Source organism: Vulpes lagopus, chromosome 3 (assembly GCF_018345385.1).
Source record: "Vulpes lagopus strain Blue_001 chromosome 3, ASM1834538v1, whole genome shotgun sequence".
NCBI lineage: Eukaryota > Metazoa > Chordata > Mammalia > Carnivora > Canidae > Vulpes > Vulpes lagopus.
This window is the reverse complement of record NC_054826.1, coordinates 66,816,629-66,832,163: the sequence shown is the minus strand read 5'-3', so window position 1 is coordinate 66,832,163 and position 15,535 is coordinate 66,816,629. Positions and strand designations below refer to the sequence as shown.

General features: G+C 55.5%; 1 protein-coding gene across 6 annotated transcripts in view; it reads left to right on the top strand.

Annotated features, from left to right (window-relative positions):
• Positions 1–15,535, top strand: part of ADAMTS14 (ADAM metallopeptidase with thrombospondin type 1 motif 14) — a 77,518-nt gene that overhangs the window by 45,082 nt on the left and 16,901 nt on the right. For 4 of the 6 annotated variants that reach the window (XM_041746897.1, XM_041746894.1, XM_041746896.1 and 1 more), the window contains exons 5-14: positions 1,361–1,444; positions 2,146–2,302; positions 2,907–3,012; positions 4,657–4,800; positions 5,299–5,431; positions 6,820–6,933; positions 9,194–9,342; positions 11,456–11,631; positions 14,470–14,603; positions 15,010–15,133. In XM_041746897.1, coding sequence (XP_041602831.1) covers positions 1,361–1,444; positions 2,146–2,302; positions 2,907–3,012; positions 4,657–4,800; positions 5,299–5,431; positions 6,820–6,933; positions 9,194–9,342; positions 11,456–11,631; positions 14,470–14,603; positions 15,010–15,133 — 1,321 coding nt within the window. The remainder of the gene's footprint in view (positions 1–1,360; positions 1,445–2,145; positions 2,303–2,906; positions 3,013–4,656; positions 4,801–5,298; positions 5,432–6,819; positions 6,934–9,193; positions 9,343–11,455; positions 11,632–14,469; positions 14,604–15,009; positions 15,134–15,535) is intronic. The other 2 variants (XM_041746898.1, XM_041746895.1) reach the window with 1 other exon arrangement.

The window sequence follows — 15,535 nt, the reverse complement described above, 5'->3', positions numbered from 1 at the left end:
ATGCTGACTTGCTGAGGAAGCCACTCCTCTCTGGGGTTATGGCCAACTAGGCAATTAGTTATATAAGTTGTGGCCCATCACGTGCAGACATCGCAGGTGATGCTTTTAAACATACCGAATAATGTTTCATGAAACGAGCAACATGTAAACAGTATATTTGGTATGATTGCTGTTTTGTGAAATGAGCCCAATGCACATACACACACATGGCAAGCAGCGTGCTAACTGTGGTTATCATACATTGATCTGGCTGATGGTAGATTTTTTTCTTTCACCTTTTTTAGACTCTTCAAAGTTTATAGGGTGAAATGTTTTATATTCAGAAAATAAGTTAGTTAAAACAAAAAAGCTGAGGAGCACCTGGGTGGCTCAGTCGGTTAAGCATCTGCCTTTGGCTCAGGTCATGATCCCAGAGTCCTGGGATGGAGCACTGGTCAATCAAGCTCCCTGCTCAGTGGGAAGCCTGCTTCTCCCTCTCTCTCTCTCTTTGCCCCTCCCCCTGATTGTGCTCATGCTCTTTCTCTCTCTAATACATAAATAAAACCTTTTTTAAAAGCTGGACTTATTCAAGGGGCATCCTCAGGAGATGGGCTCTTGGGGGTGGGGGTGAGCTCCCTGTCCTTGGGTGTGGATAGGCAGAGGTTTATCCATCTGTCATGGAATCTCTTCTGGGGTCTCCTGATTAGGGGGGTGGGGAGGACAGCATTCTTTGGTGGGCTGTGTGTGGCATTGCCCCACAGTTCCTGGGCCTGTGGGAGAAGGGAGTTCTCCAATGCCATCCTCCTCAAACTTGACCATGGCTGAGAATCACTGGGGCTTGTGGTCATATTGCAGACTTTGACTTGGGAGGTGGGCCTGAGACTCTGCATTTCTAAGGCCCTTGGGTGCTGTCCCTTGGATTTGCACCACAGAGCAGCGCCAGGGGCATCAGCCAGATGATTCCAGTGGCAACTGGAGAGGTACACGGGGATGTGAGGATGAGCAGTTGGGACCAGATGACATTTGTGGAACGACTCGTCCAAGCCGTGGAAAGATGAATCTTAGAGGGCTGAGTTTGAGGCCAGATCCCCTCATGCTTGGCTTCATGGAGAGAGTGCGTAGGTGGAGCCAGCTGGGCCAGGATTTGAATCCTAACTCTGCAGCTTCTTAGCTGCGTGCCCCGGGAAGGCCTTTTTTGCCTCCCTGCCTCAGTTTCTTCATCGGTTCAGTAGGGATAAGAATGGCTGCCTTGCTAAGGCCATGTTGAGGATGAATCCAGATAGCATGGTCATTCCCTGGTGCCTGGCTCAGACCTGCTGTGTGGTAGGCTCTTAACACACATTTCCTTCCCCTAAAAGCACATGCTCTTTCCTCCTTGCAGGTGGATGAGATTTACCATGATGAGTCTCTGGGCACCCACATAAACATTGCGCTGGTCCGCTTGATTATGGTCGGCTACCGACAGGTAACCCTTCCTCACCAACAGGCAGGGGTTGGAGGGAGAAGGGGTGTGGGGCCGATGCATTGCACTGGCTATGGGATGGCGTGGGGTTGGTTAGCGTTCAGGAAGCATTTTGTTTCCACGATCAGAACCCTGAGACCATTATAACCAAGGCTTCAGGGAAGAAGCATTTGGGGATGTTAAGTAAGAACTGGGAGATTCCCTCCAAACTAGTAAGTGGACCATCCTGTGCAACCTTGCAGCTGGAGAGCCCTCTCCTTGAGGAATCCTGGTGGAGATGGGCTCAGGGTGGGGCAGTGGCTGAGACAAGTCCTGCTCTGGTTGGATGCTGCAGCCCTGGGCTCTGCAATCTTAGACTCTTCTTTTCCCTGAAATGGGGTAGCAACAGGACTTGCCTTCAGGGGCTTTTGTGAGGATTACCTGAGATGGTGGTAAAGCATAGAAGTGCTCAGCAAGTCAGTTGAGGGACGAGAGAGAGAATGCGTGTTGAGGTCTCAGGCTTCAGGTGTCCTGGCACAGGGCCTGGAGCGTGACCTCTCCCTAAAGTGGGAGGGCTGTGTGCTGGAGGGCTGGAGTCAGGACTATTGAGGACCCAGGGACCCTTGCGCCTCAGTGTCCTCTGCCAGTGGGAGGGGAGTGGCGGTTGCCCCCTATGGTCTGGCGGCTCTGGCGATCACCCCTCTGTTGATGTTCTTGGCCCCCAGTCTCTGAGCCTGATCGAGCGTGGGAACCCCTCTCGCAGCCTGGAGCAGGTGTGTCGCTGGGCGCACTCTCAGCAGCGCCAGGACCCCAGCCACGCAGAGCACCATGACCATGTCGTCTTCCTCACCCGGCAGGACTTCGGGCCCTCAGGTATGCAAGGTACTGTATTAGCTGTGGCCGGGGGTGAGCAGCTGCAGGCAGAGGCCGAGGTCCGGGGCTGGGCTCTCTGGAGCCACTCCAAGGAGGTTTGAGGGGCAAGGGCCTCTGTCAACAGAGTCATGGGACTCTGGAGATGGGACCTGGCCAGACAGGTGGCCAAGCTTGAATTGGTTTCTTGGGGACCAGGGGAAGTGAATGGGTCCTCATTCTGGTCCCTGCTGTCTTGGTTGAGCCCATGAGTGGCTGTGAATGGAGTGTGTTTGTTGACCAACTGACTGGCTGGCTGGGGGGTTGCGGCGTGGAAGTTGGCGGTGCGCAGGCTTGGGGCATCTAGAAGTCTCACTGTCTTGATTAGAGGAAAGGCTGACAAGCATAGAAACTGCAGAGGCCCCGAGGGGAGCTGAAAAGCGTTAGGATGTGGGAGCCTTGGGCTCAGGTTGCTCTACTCTTGGGAGGGGGGTGGACTTTGCAAAGATCCTTCTTCTCCAAGCCCTCTCTGGCAGTGACCACATCAGCATGTCCCTACGGTGGCTTGCTGGACACAGACCTTGTTGAGTCCTGCTTCACCTTCCTGTGACCTCTCTGTGCCCTCTCTCCCTGGCAGGGTATGCGCCTGTGACTGGCATGTGCCACCCCCTGAGAAGCTGTACCCTCAACCACGAGGATGGCTTCTCCTCAGCCTTTGTGGTGGCCCACGAGACTGGCCATGTGTAAGTGTGTGCAAGCGGCACCCAGGAGGGTGGGCCGTGCTGGGAACTCCAAGGAGTCCTGTGGGTGTGAGGGGCTTAAACCCAGATCAGGCCCCCATCCCAGCCCCCAAATCCCAGGGCCATGGAGAACCTGATGTGGCCCTGCCTTTGGGCAGGTTGGTGCAGCGTCCCATCAGAGGAGGTGGTCTGTTCCCTGGGTGACCTGTCCCTCCTCCAATCCACAACCTGAGGCCCTTGCGAGAGCCGTTCCAGCCCACACCACTGCTCAGGACACGCTGGAGCACTGGCCTGCACCCATCGGAGATAGGCGCTCATGGGCTTGGGCCTCGGGCCAGGCTGGCAGCTGGCGTGCTTGATCTTTGGGCCTGGATTTTGTTTAGAACACATCCATTCATTCATTCAACCACTATTCCTTGAGCACCTACTGTGTGCCAGGCCGTGTTGTAGGAATGGACTGTAGGGAGGAATAGGCCGGGGGGCTACGTTCCCGGAGAAAGCAAGTGAGCCACGGTCATCCAGGTTGTCCTTTGGTGACGTGCACAGGCTGCAGTCATGCCTCCTGGCCTCGTCTGCTCCCTGGGCAGAACCGAGGGTCGCACTCCCAGGCCCCCAGCATGTGTGCACACACACAGTGAGGGCTCTTTCCTGCAGGGGGAAGGACCCGGGAAGGAGTGGGGTGGGCCAGCCCAGAGGGAGCCTGCCACCTGCTGTCCTCGCCAGCTCTGTCAGCGCAGGAGGCCCCTGTGGACCTCATGCTAGCTCTGTCCCTGAGGGGCCCCCCAGCTTCCTCCTCTACAATGTGGAGGCTGACATACGGGACCCCTCAGGGGTCCCTTCCTTTCCCGGAAGCCCTTGGTTCCACATACTTCAGAGTCAGGAGTTTGTCCTCCTGTGTGTGGCAGGTGGGGATGGGGGGGTGAGGGTGGTGTCCACTCCTCGCAGAGCAGAGCCTTCTGTGGAGAGACCAGGACAGCCTTAGAGGTCTGTGCGTCTGTCTGGTGGTCAAGGCCAGATGCGGCCACCTGGGAGTATTTGAGAATTTACAACCTCTGGGCTTTGACATTAAATATTAATGATAAGAAACAGATGTTACAATTTGAACTTTGTCACGGGGTGGGTGCGTACCATGCACAAAGCTCTGTGCTCCGTACCTCAGGGTCTCAGAAAGGCTTAAAAGTTGGCGCGTGGACACACTCAGTAAATGAGGTTGAATTGGACTAAACGAGACCTGGTCCTTGCACCTGCAGGCCTTGGGCCTGGTGGGGAGACGTGTATGACGTGCTCGTTGTTAATAGGTGGCCCCTGCTGTGGGAGGTCAGCCCTTGGGTCAGGGTGGCCAGGGAGGGTGTCTGGGCTGGGAGTGGGGCTTGAGCTGGCCTCGGAAACTGAGGATGTGGGTGGGAAGGAGGAGGGGGCAGGAGGGCAGAATGGAACCAGCCCTCCTGGGAAGCAGGGTGGGGCCTCAGCATCCACTCAGAGGGGTGGTCCTTCCTCCTGCATGGTGGGGAAACTGAGGCCCCGAGGAACAGTCAGAAGCCTGGTCGGTGCATGCTGTCCTATTGCTGGCCCACCTGCCTGTTTTCACAGGGACGGGCTCCCTGGCGTGACTCCAGCTCCCTTCTGTACCCCACCCCCGCCCTCTAGGCTCGGCATGGAGCACGACGGTCAGGGGAATGGCTGTGCAGACGAGACCAGCCTGGGCAGCGTCATGGCACCCCTGGTGCAGGCTGCCTTCCACCGTTTCCACTGGTCCCGCTGCAGCAAAGTGGAGCTCAGCCGCTACCTCCCGTAGGTCACCTCCGGCTCCGGGCTGGGGACAGGGGAGCATGCAGCCTGCCACTCCATCCCCCACTCCCAGCCATCTTCTCTCCAGTACCACCCTGTCCCTGACACATGCTCAGCTCCCAGCTTTGCTGCTTGGCTCCTGGGTCTCCAGGGATGTTGAGGCCCAGGATAAGCTTTAGACTCTGGATCTCAAGGCCAAGAATTGGTGCAGAGTGGATTTGGATGGGGGCAGGTGTGGCAGAGACACTGTCACTAGCGTCATGCGGCAGCCAGCCAGGGCCCCCAGAGTATGTCCTGCGTGGCAGGCTGACTTTCCTTCCCTTAGTGCAGTGAGCCCTCCGGGAACCATCCCTTCCTCCCAGGAAGACACAGCTCCTAGCAGAGGGTAGCAGGGGCTGATTCCTGTAGGCCATCTTTGCTCCTTAAACCCCCAGCTCTGGAAAAAGAGAAGCGTGGGAACCCCTGCCTCAGCCTGGCTCTCCTTCTTGTCTCCACCTGCAGCTCCTACGACTGCCTCCTCGATGACCCTTTTGCGCCTGCTTGGCCCCGGCCCCCAGAGCTGCCGGGCATTGACTACTCGATGGACGAGCAATGCCGCTTTGACTTCGGCTCTGGATACCACACCTGTTCTGCGGTGAGTTCCCAGCAGCCTCTGCCTGCTGGGGTGCCAGGGCCATGTCCTTCTGTGACACAGGCTGGGCATCCACAGAGCTCCTTCCTCCCAGCTGGCCGGGTGGCCTGGTGATGGGCTCACAGCCTGATGCCACCTGCCATGGGGGAATGCAGGGTGACCAGAGCCCAGCCCTGCCACCTTCTGCTGCGTACCTGCCCCACCCAGTCCCACCTTTGGAGGCAGGTGTATGCAGTGGCTGGAGGATGCTTTAGTCCTGGGAAAGATGGAACAGAGTAGAAGAGAGAGGGCAGGTGGCTGATGGGATCCTGGCTGGACTGCTTCCTGGGGAGCTTATCTGCCTGGTGGTCCCTCTGTCAGGTGCTGGGCTCTGGCCCAATGGAGGAATAGTTGCCCCTATCTGCTCTTCAGGGATCTGACAGGATGTTTTGGACTGATTTGTCACCCTAGTGGAAATCTCTTGTGTCCTCCCATATTCTCTCTCCAGGGGGTCAATTGCATGCTCCTCCTACCCCATGCCTAGGAGACAGATCCAAGGGAGCATAGCCCTTCCTTGCCCTGCAGGACAGGGCAGGGGAGAGCCTGGCGCTGGGGGTGGGCTCGAGACCCCCAGGAGAGGACCTCACAGGTCCCAGGCACAGGCTCACATCCGGGGTCATGGGTCTTTCTGAAGGGTCAGGCCTTGGGGACTCGAGTGCTTCAAACCTCCCATTCAGGAATGCAGCCCCCTCCTCAGATCTGCAGGACCAGGAGTGCCAGTGTATGGTCACCTTCCTACTGCCCAGGCCATGCTGGGACACATAGTTTCTGAGCTGGGGCTGGAGAAACAGCTTGGGATGTGGGATTTCAATGCCCGAGGCTGTATCTGTAGGACACTGGTCTGGCTGACGGGGGATGATAGGAGAGAGAACAACCTGGAAATCTCCTGGACAGTGTGAGACAGGAGGTCACCAAGCTCTGGCACAGCCTGGGGAGACCAGAGTGGGGTGGGGGTCCTGACCTCACCTGGGTGCATTGGAGTCTGGGCTAAACCGGCAGCCCCTTGAGGGCCCTGATGTGCACTGGGCTCGAGGGGCATTAGCCGGCCCAGGCGTCCCCAGAGCCTCCAACCCTGGTCCCTGCCCAGTGGCACAGTTTCTTCTGCAGACTCAGGGAGGGAGGAGGGCCTGGGGAAGCAACATGGGGTGTGCGGGCATTGGCCTGCCCCTTCTTGGTGCCCTGCTGGAGAGAGGAGGGGTCCCTGGAGGCCACGGGGACTTGGAGTGGGGTCCAGCTTGAGGGTGTGGACCCTCTTGCCTCCCCCCACCATGTCCTGGCCCCAGTATCCACATCTTCCTCTCTCTCCCTCTGGACGAATTGTGCCCAGTGACCACTTTCCTCTTACCACACAGTTCCAGACCTTCGAGCCCTGTAAGCAGCTATGGTGCAGCCATCCTGACAACCCGTACTTCTGCAAGACCAAGAAGGGGCCCCCCTTGGACGGGACCGAGTGTGCACCCGGCCAGGTACCTGTGGGCCCGGGGCTGCAGCAGGACTGTGCAGGCCCCCAGGGAGCCCATGTCCCCCAGCCGTGTGTGCAGCTGGTGTGCAGAGTCCCCCCATAATCTCATATGTTTGCACCCTCTCTCCCATACCACAATCCCTTGCTTCCTCCATTTGCAGAGCTTGGCATGATCTCCTAGCCCATCTGGCAGGAAGGCCTATTCCCATTTTACAGATGAGAAGAATGAGGCCCAGGCAGGTGAAGGAACTTGTGGAGTCAAAGAAGGGGTGAAGGGATACCCCAGGTGTCCTGCCTGCCCTCCCTGGCCTGCTGTGCTGTTTCTCCCACATCCACACCTGTTGCCTCCCCTGCCCCAGACACACGCTTTCGCATATTTGCTGTTGTGCGTTTCCCCCCGGAGTGTGTGTGGGTGCCAGGGCTTCATTTGTCAGGGGGGCCTCATAGCCGGGTGTGAGAGCCCTGACCTGGGGTCTGTAACCCACCTCTGCTCTATTGCTAGCCCCGAGCCTGACCTCTGTGGTGCCCTTGGGCCATTCACAGCACTCTTCCAGGTCCTGCTGACCCCTGACCAAGTGGCCTTTCCATTCCTCAGAGTTCTGAAGTCATGTCAAAGCAGAGAGCTCTTGGAAGAAGCAGGGCGTTGTGAGGCTCGAGGCTTACTCAGCATCAGCTCTGAGCCCAGTCGTGGGACCTGCCTGTCCCTGTCCCCTGCCCCCTAGCTTGCCCCCTGTCCCTGCCCCCTGCCCTCTGCCCCTGCCAGGCTTCATCCACTCAACACATGTGGGGGCGCTGCTCTTTCACAGATGGATGGGGCTTCCCATGGCCTTGCACAGGGCCCAGTAGGCTCTACATCTGGCGGGCTCTTATCCTGGACAACTCGGTATACCTGCTTCAGGTTATTTCCAGAGTTCCAGGTCCTTCCGTCACATTTTACATGACAATTAATTCATGGCTCGCAGTTTTGGCTGCATTTTGGAACCATCTGGGGAAATTTAAAAGCCCCTACTGCCCCAGGGCAGGGAGTGACTGCAGATGGGCACGAGAGATCTCTTTGGGGTGATGGAAATGCTCTAAAATTAGATGTGATGACAGTTGCACAATGCTGTAAATTGTGAAAAGTCATTGACTTGCACACTTGACCTGAGTGAATTTTATGGTATGTATAGTACTGCTGCTTTAATTTTTTTAAAAGATTTTATTTATTTATTCATGAGAGACACAGAGAGAGGCAGAGGGAAAAGCAGACTCCATGCAGGGAGCTTGACATGGGACTCGATCCCAGATCCCCAGGATCAGGCCCTGGGCTGAAGGCGGTGCTAAACCACTGAGCCACCCGGGCTGCCAGTACTGCTGCTTTTTAAAAAAATCCCTCCCCCTAGAGATTATGACTCAGTTGGTCTGAGATGAAGTCAAGGCATCTAGAGTTTTAAAAGTCTCCAGGGCTGAGATCCACTCAGTCACCTCTTAAATAAGACCCACGGAGCTTTGCTGTATTTCTTACATGATGCCCTGCAGGAGAAGGGAAGGGAGTTACTTGGGTTGAGCCTGCCTTGGTGCCTGGCCCTGAGCTAAGGCCTTTGTAGGTGTTCTTGCTTCCAGTTCTTAGAACAGTCCTATTTAACAGGTGAGCAAACAGAGGCCCAGCAAGGTGACATTATGCCAAAGCCGCACACAGCTAGTAATGGCTGAGCTGGGATTCAAACCCTGGCCTTGTGGATTCCATTCATATACTCCCTCCATTTATGCGTGGATAGACCCCCCCCTGTGGGGCTAGGGCTTGCCTCCCACAGACACGCCTGCCTGTGGCCCCTGGATGGGGATTTCGAGGTACAGAGCCAAGATATCGACTCTAGATGGCATGGGAAGATTGTGTCTTCTACCCCCCATCAGCTCTTTTTTCCCTCCAGGAGGGGTAGACCAAATAACTGCAGTTAGTGCCGTCATTGGCTGCCAGTTTGGAGGGCCGTGTGTGCCAAGCATGATCTCCTTGGGGGCTCCCAGCAGCCCCGTGGGCAGGTGTGCTAGCACCACATTGTACAGTGGAGGGATAGGCTCAGAAAGGGGGACCCTTTGCTGAAGGTCACTCAGCTCAGGGTAGAGGTGGCTTCCGCGAAACCTTGAGGCTTGTACTCTTAGTGTCCCTCCCTCTGGACTCAGCTGTGGTGCCCACCAGCTGTGCCATGTGCACAGTCAGGGCATCTCCATAGCAGGCTGGGCGGCAGTGGCCCTCGGGTAACCTCGTTCCCTCTGCTCCATCCCAGTGGTGCTTCAAGGGTCACTGCATCTGGAAATCGCTGGAGCTGACTTACGGCCAGGATGGAGGCTGGAGCTCCTGGACCAAGTTCGGGTCATGTTCACGGTCGTGTGGGGGCGGGGTTCGATCCCGCAGCCGGAGCTGTGACAATCCCCCGTGAGTGCTCTTGGCTGAGGTGGGCAGGGCAGGGGACCCCCCCATTCCCTAGGCCTGAGGAGCTGGGAGAGGAAGCCATGGGGGAAGGAGGCTGGACACTAGAGACAACGGCCCTGAAGCTGGGTTTGTATTCTAAGGGTGAGAACCCCGAATTGTTGGGAGGTGGGGCTGGATCACTTCCACCCAGGCCTGACATGGCCCATCAGGCGGAGCATCCGAGAATAGGTCTGAACCAGTGATTCTCCAACCCTCATGCGCAGAAGATTCTGAGTGGGCCCGGGACTCTGCTAATTTAACGCATCTGCCCATGACCCTGATCCTCTGGCCGAGCTTTGAGAAAACCTTGATCTAAATGCTCAGTAGTCATGTTTGTTTTCTTACCACATGGAGCAGAATTTCCATTAATTTTTTCTTAACTTACCTTTTTAAAAGAAAAAAATTTATTCATGAGAGACAGAGAGGCAGAGACAGAGGCAGAGGGAGAAGCAGGCTCCATGCAGGGAGCCCGATGTGGGACTTGATCCCAGGACCCCGGGATCATGCCCTGAGCTGAAGGCAGATGCTCAACCACTGAGCCACCCAGGTGCCCCTACTTCCCTCTTTCTGACATCAAATCCTGCCTTTCACTGCCCCACTCACATTCCCCCAGCATTCTGGGGGAGCATCTGTTTCTCTCCTTTTATCCCCTCCTATGGTTTTGAAACTTGCAAGTGCCAGCTGGCTGTGGTCTCCCTCTCTCAGGCTGAAGTGACCTGGTCAGAATAGCCTCAGGCTAGATGGGGGCTGGTGGGGTGGCCGGGTGGGTCAGTGGGCTCCAGGAACCAGGGGTGCCCAGCCTCTACAGAACAGCAGGGCCCTTGGATGCTGTGCCTTGGTAGTGGCTGCCCTCCTTTGCATCCTCAGCAGGGGCCCTCCATCCTCTGTTGTTTACCTCCAGGGATAGGAAGCTCACCACCACTTGGAGCAGGCCGTTCCTTTGTCCACTGGCTGTGCTGACCTTTTATAGACATGAGCCCAAATGCACGGCCCTATAACTTCCACCTTTTGGGAGTGTGACAGCCTGGGCTGGAGAAGGGCCCAGTGGGGCCCACTCTGAGTAAGCCACCTTCCAGTCAAGACGGATGGCTCTCCTCTTGATCAAAGCTGCCATCCAGCAAACTCCTCTGTAATAAGAATTTTTTATTTTATGAGGCTTAAGTGAAATAATATGTGTACTCTCAGCGCTCTGCCCAGGCCAGATTTAGCGCTAATGAATGGCAGCTGCTGTTATAATTGTTAGCGTGGATCGAGCTCGCTGTCCATGCCAGGTGGGACGCTGAGCACTTCAGCGCACACACCCATGAGATGCTCCCGGGTCTGGGAGCAGAGTACCGGGAGCCTGTGCTTCGATAGTTTGCATCCATAATCCCACCCAGTCCTCTCCCTAATGGAGAAGAGAATACAGATTGCTTTAAATACCTTTTTTTATTTATTCTTCACAGACACACCAGGAGGTAGGTAAGGGAAGAGGTATCCCGGTGTCACCTTTAAAGGGGAAATTAAGGCTCAGCAAGACTAAATGACCTACCTGAGATCTGCATAGGCAGGGCTTGGGGGCAGATCCAGCGGGGGCCTTCTCGCTCCAGATCCGCATCTCTCTTTACCCCTCCTTAGTTTATTATGACGTGAAGCAGAAGCGGATGCAAATCAGAATTGTTGAGGCACGTTTTGAGTGCCTACGGTATGCCAGGCCCTGTGCGGTGGTTGAAAGCGTTCGCAAAGATGAATAAGACTGCTTTCTCTTCCAGCCCCATCGGAGTGACTTAGTCATCCTTGTCCCTGACACCACTCGTCCCCTGCCTGCCCTGTTTCTCGCCTCTCCCCGTCTCCCCTCCACACACACGCACACATGGTGGGACAGGTCACATATGCCCAAGGGGTGGGTGGAGCAAGAGGAATCTAGAAGGGCTGTGTGCACAGCAGCCCCCACCATGGGGGTCCCTCTCTAGTTTATAAGTTAGAAGAGCCTCTTTATGTTCCTCTAAAAGGCTGAGCTGCCCCCAAGTGGCCATGAGGGAAGCCTGGCCCTCCCCAGCCTTCCAGCAAGTCACTGGTCTCTCTGTGCCTGCCCCAGCCCAGCCTACGGAGGCCGCCTGTGTTCCGGGCCCATGTTCCAATACCAGGTGTGCAACAGCGAGGAGTGTCCGGGGCCCTACGAGGACTTCCGGGCCCAGCAGTGTGCCAAGCGCAACTCCTACTACATCCACCAGAATGCCAAGCACAGCTGGATCCCCTACGAGCCTGAAGATGGTGAGTGGGTCCTGCCTCCGCCCCCACCCGCTGTGTCCTTGGGCATCTGCTGTGTCTGTGTCTTCCCAGGCGGGCTTCCCATGCCTGGGGCCACCAGTGGAGGTTGGAGGGACAGTAGGGTGCCAAAAGGGACATGTGGTTGGCAGGCTTGCCACATACCTTTGTGCAGGCCCTTGTCCTGTGTGCCGTGGGGCCAGCTGTCCTCATTAAAGCCATCCCTGATTTGTATATGTATGGGGACTGTTTTCTGACAAGGAAAATATCTTGAACCAGGGGCCCTTCACCCAGAGGTGCCCAGAGGCTGGCAGCAGTGCTGGCTGTTGGGGTCGGTGCCTCTTACACTGGTCCTTACCTGTATGGGAAGACACTATGCGGGTGGAGGTGCCCTGGCTCTGTGTAGCCACCGTCCTGAGAGGCTCTGTCCTATTACACACAGCATTTTTAGGTTTTACTGACAGTGCTACTGTTTTAGTGTTAATGAAAAGGAGTTAAAAGGCAGGCAGATGAGAGCCTCTGGGATCCTTATACTGACTCCCTCCAGGCTGCTCTGGGGCAGACACGGGCCTCAGGACTCAGGCAGGGGAACTGAATTTTGAGACCAAGTGCCAGGGCCAGTACCGGTCTGCTCTGGAGGCTTCCCACTGATGGCTCTCCTAGTGGCAGAGAAGAAGTGGCCAATGAAGAGTTGGGATTCACGGCATCTGAGGGATTTCAGACTGGAAGGGCCCTCAGCAGTCCTCTGTGTCCACTTCCCCTGCCTGTCTCTCCGCCACCCTTTGCTGGACAGATGCTCAACCCCCACCATGCAGCCCTCAGCCTCGGATGGCACTTACTAGAAAGGCCTGTTCTCTCCTGAGCTCAGGGCCACCTCTTTGTAGCCCTGGTTCCAAAGTATTAATTGCAAGACCCTTGGTTATTCAACTCACATTTAGAATGACAATCTTCAGGTTGGAAGGGACCTCAGAGGCCTGTGAATTGCCCACCAGTGCACATACTTCTCCGGAACATGATGACAGAGAGTGCCTTCCTTCTGGTTTGAATTCCTCCCACCCTGGGGGTTGGCCACTCCCTTGCCACTATGGGCTGGCTTCCATGGCTGCCTAGAAAGCTCCCTGCCTGGAGTGTACTGGTCAGCATCCTACGTGTCTTTCAGAGGGTTAGAGTCCCCTATCCCTCTCCCCTTGGCCCAGGTCCCACCAGGAATCAGGCTCCTGTGCGTGAAATCCAAAGTGGTATTAGATGCTATGGCTCTGGACTTGAGCCCTGAGCACTGAGGCAAGATGTATCCTGGGGGGTCCGGGGACCAGGAGCGGGAACCAGATCGTTTCATATTAATTTTGGCTGAGGGGGTGGCTGGCTTTGAAAGCTTTGCAGATCCGTTCAAGTCCAAACAAGCCAGTGTAAGGGGATTGGGTGGGTGGGTGGAAGCTTCCAGGCCCATGGGGCAACTGGTCTTTGGATTTTCCCAGGACTTTTAGACAAAGTCCAGAAAGTTAGCTAAGCCCCAGCTTCCCTTTTTTTCTAAGAAATACAGCAAGTGTCTATATGTTCTCTGGGACTTTCTTTTCAGGACATCAATAGCCCAGATCGGGAACAGAATAATTAATTGTTAGAACTAGAAAAGACCTCCTTTCCTCTCTCACTGCAGCTTCATTTTGCAAACCCAGACCACTGTCCTGCCTTCCTTTCACACAGCCACCTAAAGTTTATGAACATGTTAAGGTACACCATCATTCATGTGGCTGGTGAAGCGTATGGAGAGGTCAGCGTGAGTCTCAAACCAGACTGCCTGGCTCAGAATCCTGGCTCTTCTACTTAGTGTGTGGCTCTGTGGCCTTGAGCAAATTTCTTAACCTCTCTGGTCCTTGGTCTCCTCCTCCATAATGCTAGAACTTACTTCCTTGGGATATTGCAAAATTTAAATGAGCTAATTCGCAAAAAAACATTTGAAGTTTTAGGGATCCCTGGGTGGCGCAGTGGTTTGGCGCTTGCCTTTGGCCCAGGGCGCGATCCTGGAGACCTGGGATCGAATCCCACATCAGGCTCCCGGTGCATGGAGCCTGCTTCTCCCTCTGCCTATGTCTCTGCCTCTCTCTCTCTCTCTGTGACTATCATAAATAAATTTAAAAAATTAAAAAAAAATTGTTTGAAGTTTTACATCAATAGTGTGTAGGGGCACCTGGCAAGACCAGTCGGTAGAGTAGGTGACTCTTGATCTCAGAATCATAGGTTCAAGCCCCACCTTAGGCCTAGAGCCTACTTCTAAAAAAAAGAGGGGGAAAAAGGTATGTAAAGGTTTTGGAAGTATCTGGTACAAAGTAAGCATTCACTAAGTGTTGGCTTATTATTATTGCTATTAGTATTATCACTTAATTTTCTTTTTCTTTTCTTTTTTTAAAGATTCTGTTTATTTATTCATGGGAGACACACAGAGAGAGGCAGAGACATAGGCAGAGGGAGAAGCAGGCTCCAAGCAGGGAGCCCTATATCAGACTCCATCTCAGGGCCCCAGGATCACGACCTGAGCCAAAGGCAGACGCTCAATACTGAGCCACCCAGGTGCCCCTCACTTGCTTTTCTTTAAGATCCTGCTGTGGCATTTTACTGATCAAAGATAATAAATAAGGAACTGAGGCTCAGAGAGGTCGGATGATTTGCCCAGGGTCACGGGGCTAATAAGTGACACAGCAGGGATTTTAAGCCACCCCCCGCCCCAAGCTCCCCGCCCAGTGCCCAGAGCTGGTCCAGGAGCTTCCTGCTTGGGCCCGGCGCTGCTGTCCTGGGCCAGCCCGTTTTCTCCTCGGTGCTGGGAATTCAGCATGGTCCCTTTCTCCACAGATGCCCAGAAGTGTGAGCTGATCTGCCAATCGGAGGACACCGGGGACGTGGTCTTCATGAATCAGGTGGTCCACGATGGGACACGCTGCAGCTACCGGGACCCATATAGCGTCTGTGCCCGCGGCGAGTGTGTGGTAGGTCTGGGCTGTCCGCCTCTGCCTTCCCTGGGGACACCTGAATGCTGCACTGCCTGCCCCTTTTTCTGCTCCCTAGGGAGACAGGCGTCTCCTCACCTTCCCCACCCACAAGACCCTTGGTCCTCAGCATAAGCCCGGGATTCTAGAAGTGGGTCATCACCCAGCCCCATTTAAGGGAAGAGGAGAGGCCGTTTAAGACACGTCCATGTCAAAAAAAAAACAAAAAAAAACAAAAAAAACCCGTCCATGTCACATGGCGAGTTTGTGACAGAGACCTGTCCAGGAATGCCTCTTGGTTCATGGTCAACGAGTGGGGCCTGGGGAGGGAGCCAGGGGCTGCCAGCCTGGGGGTAGTGGCAGGGGGCATGGGAGCCTTCTCCTGCTGACCCTACCTCTGCCTCAGCCCGTCGGCTGTGACAAGGAGGTGGGATCCATGAAGGCAGATGACAAGTGCGGGGTCTGTGGAGGAGACAACTCTCACTGCAGGACTGTGAAGGGGACCCTGGGCAAGGCCTCCAAGCAGGCAGGTGAGCAGGTTGGGGCTGGAGTTCCGGCCTAGCCAGGTTCCCTTTAGGCTGGACCTGAGTCCCTCAGGCTGGACCCTTCTTCCTCTGCTGGGCCACAGTTCGGGGCGAGGGAGGCACCTGGAGCTTGCCTCTGGACTGGAACATTTTTTTCTCTTCTGTTTCGCCATTGTTTTGGGAACCTTGTGGTGCCTCCTGCTTTGAACTCCTGGTACCTTAGTTCCTTGAATTCCTTCCCCTCCTTCAATCTGGCCACACTTGGCTGATACTCATCCTTTATACCCTAGGATGAATTAGGTCCCATTTCCCCTTTGGGAGTGTCACAGCTTTGCCTGCCTCTCTACGGGGCCAGGCTTTGAGAGAGGTTGTTTCTAGGCTTGGGATAGGGAGGGTGAGAGGGCCCAG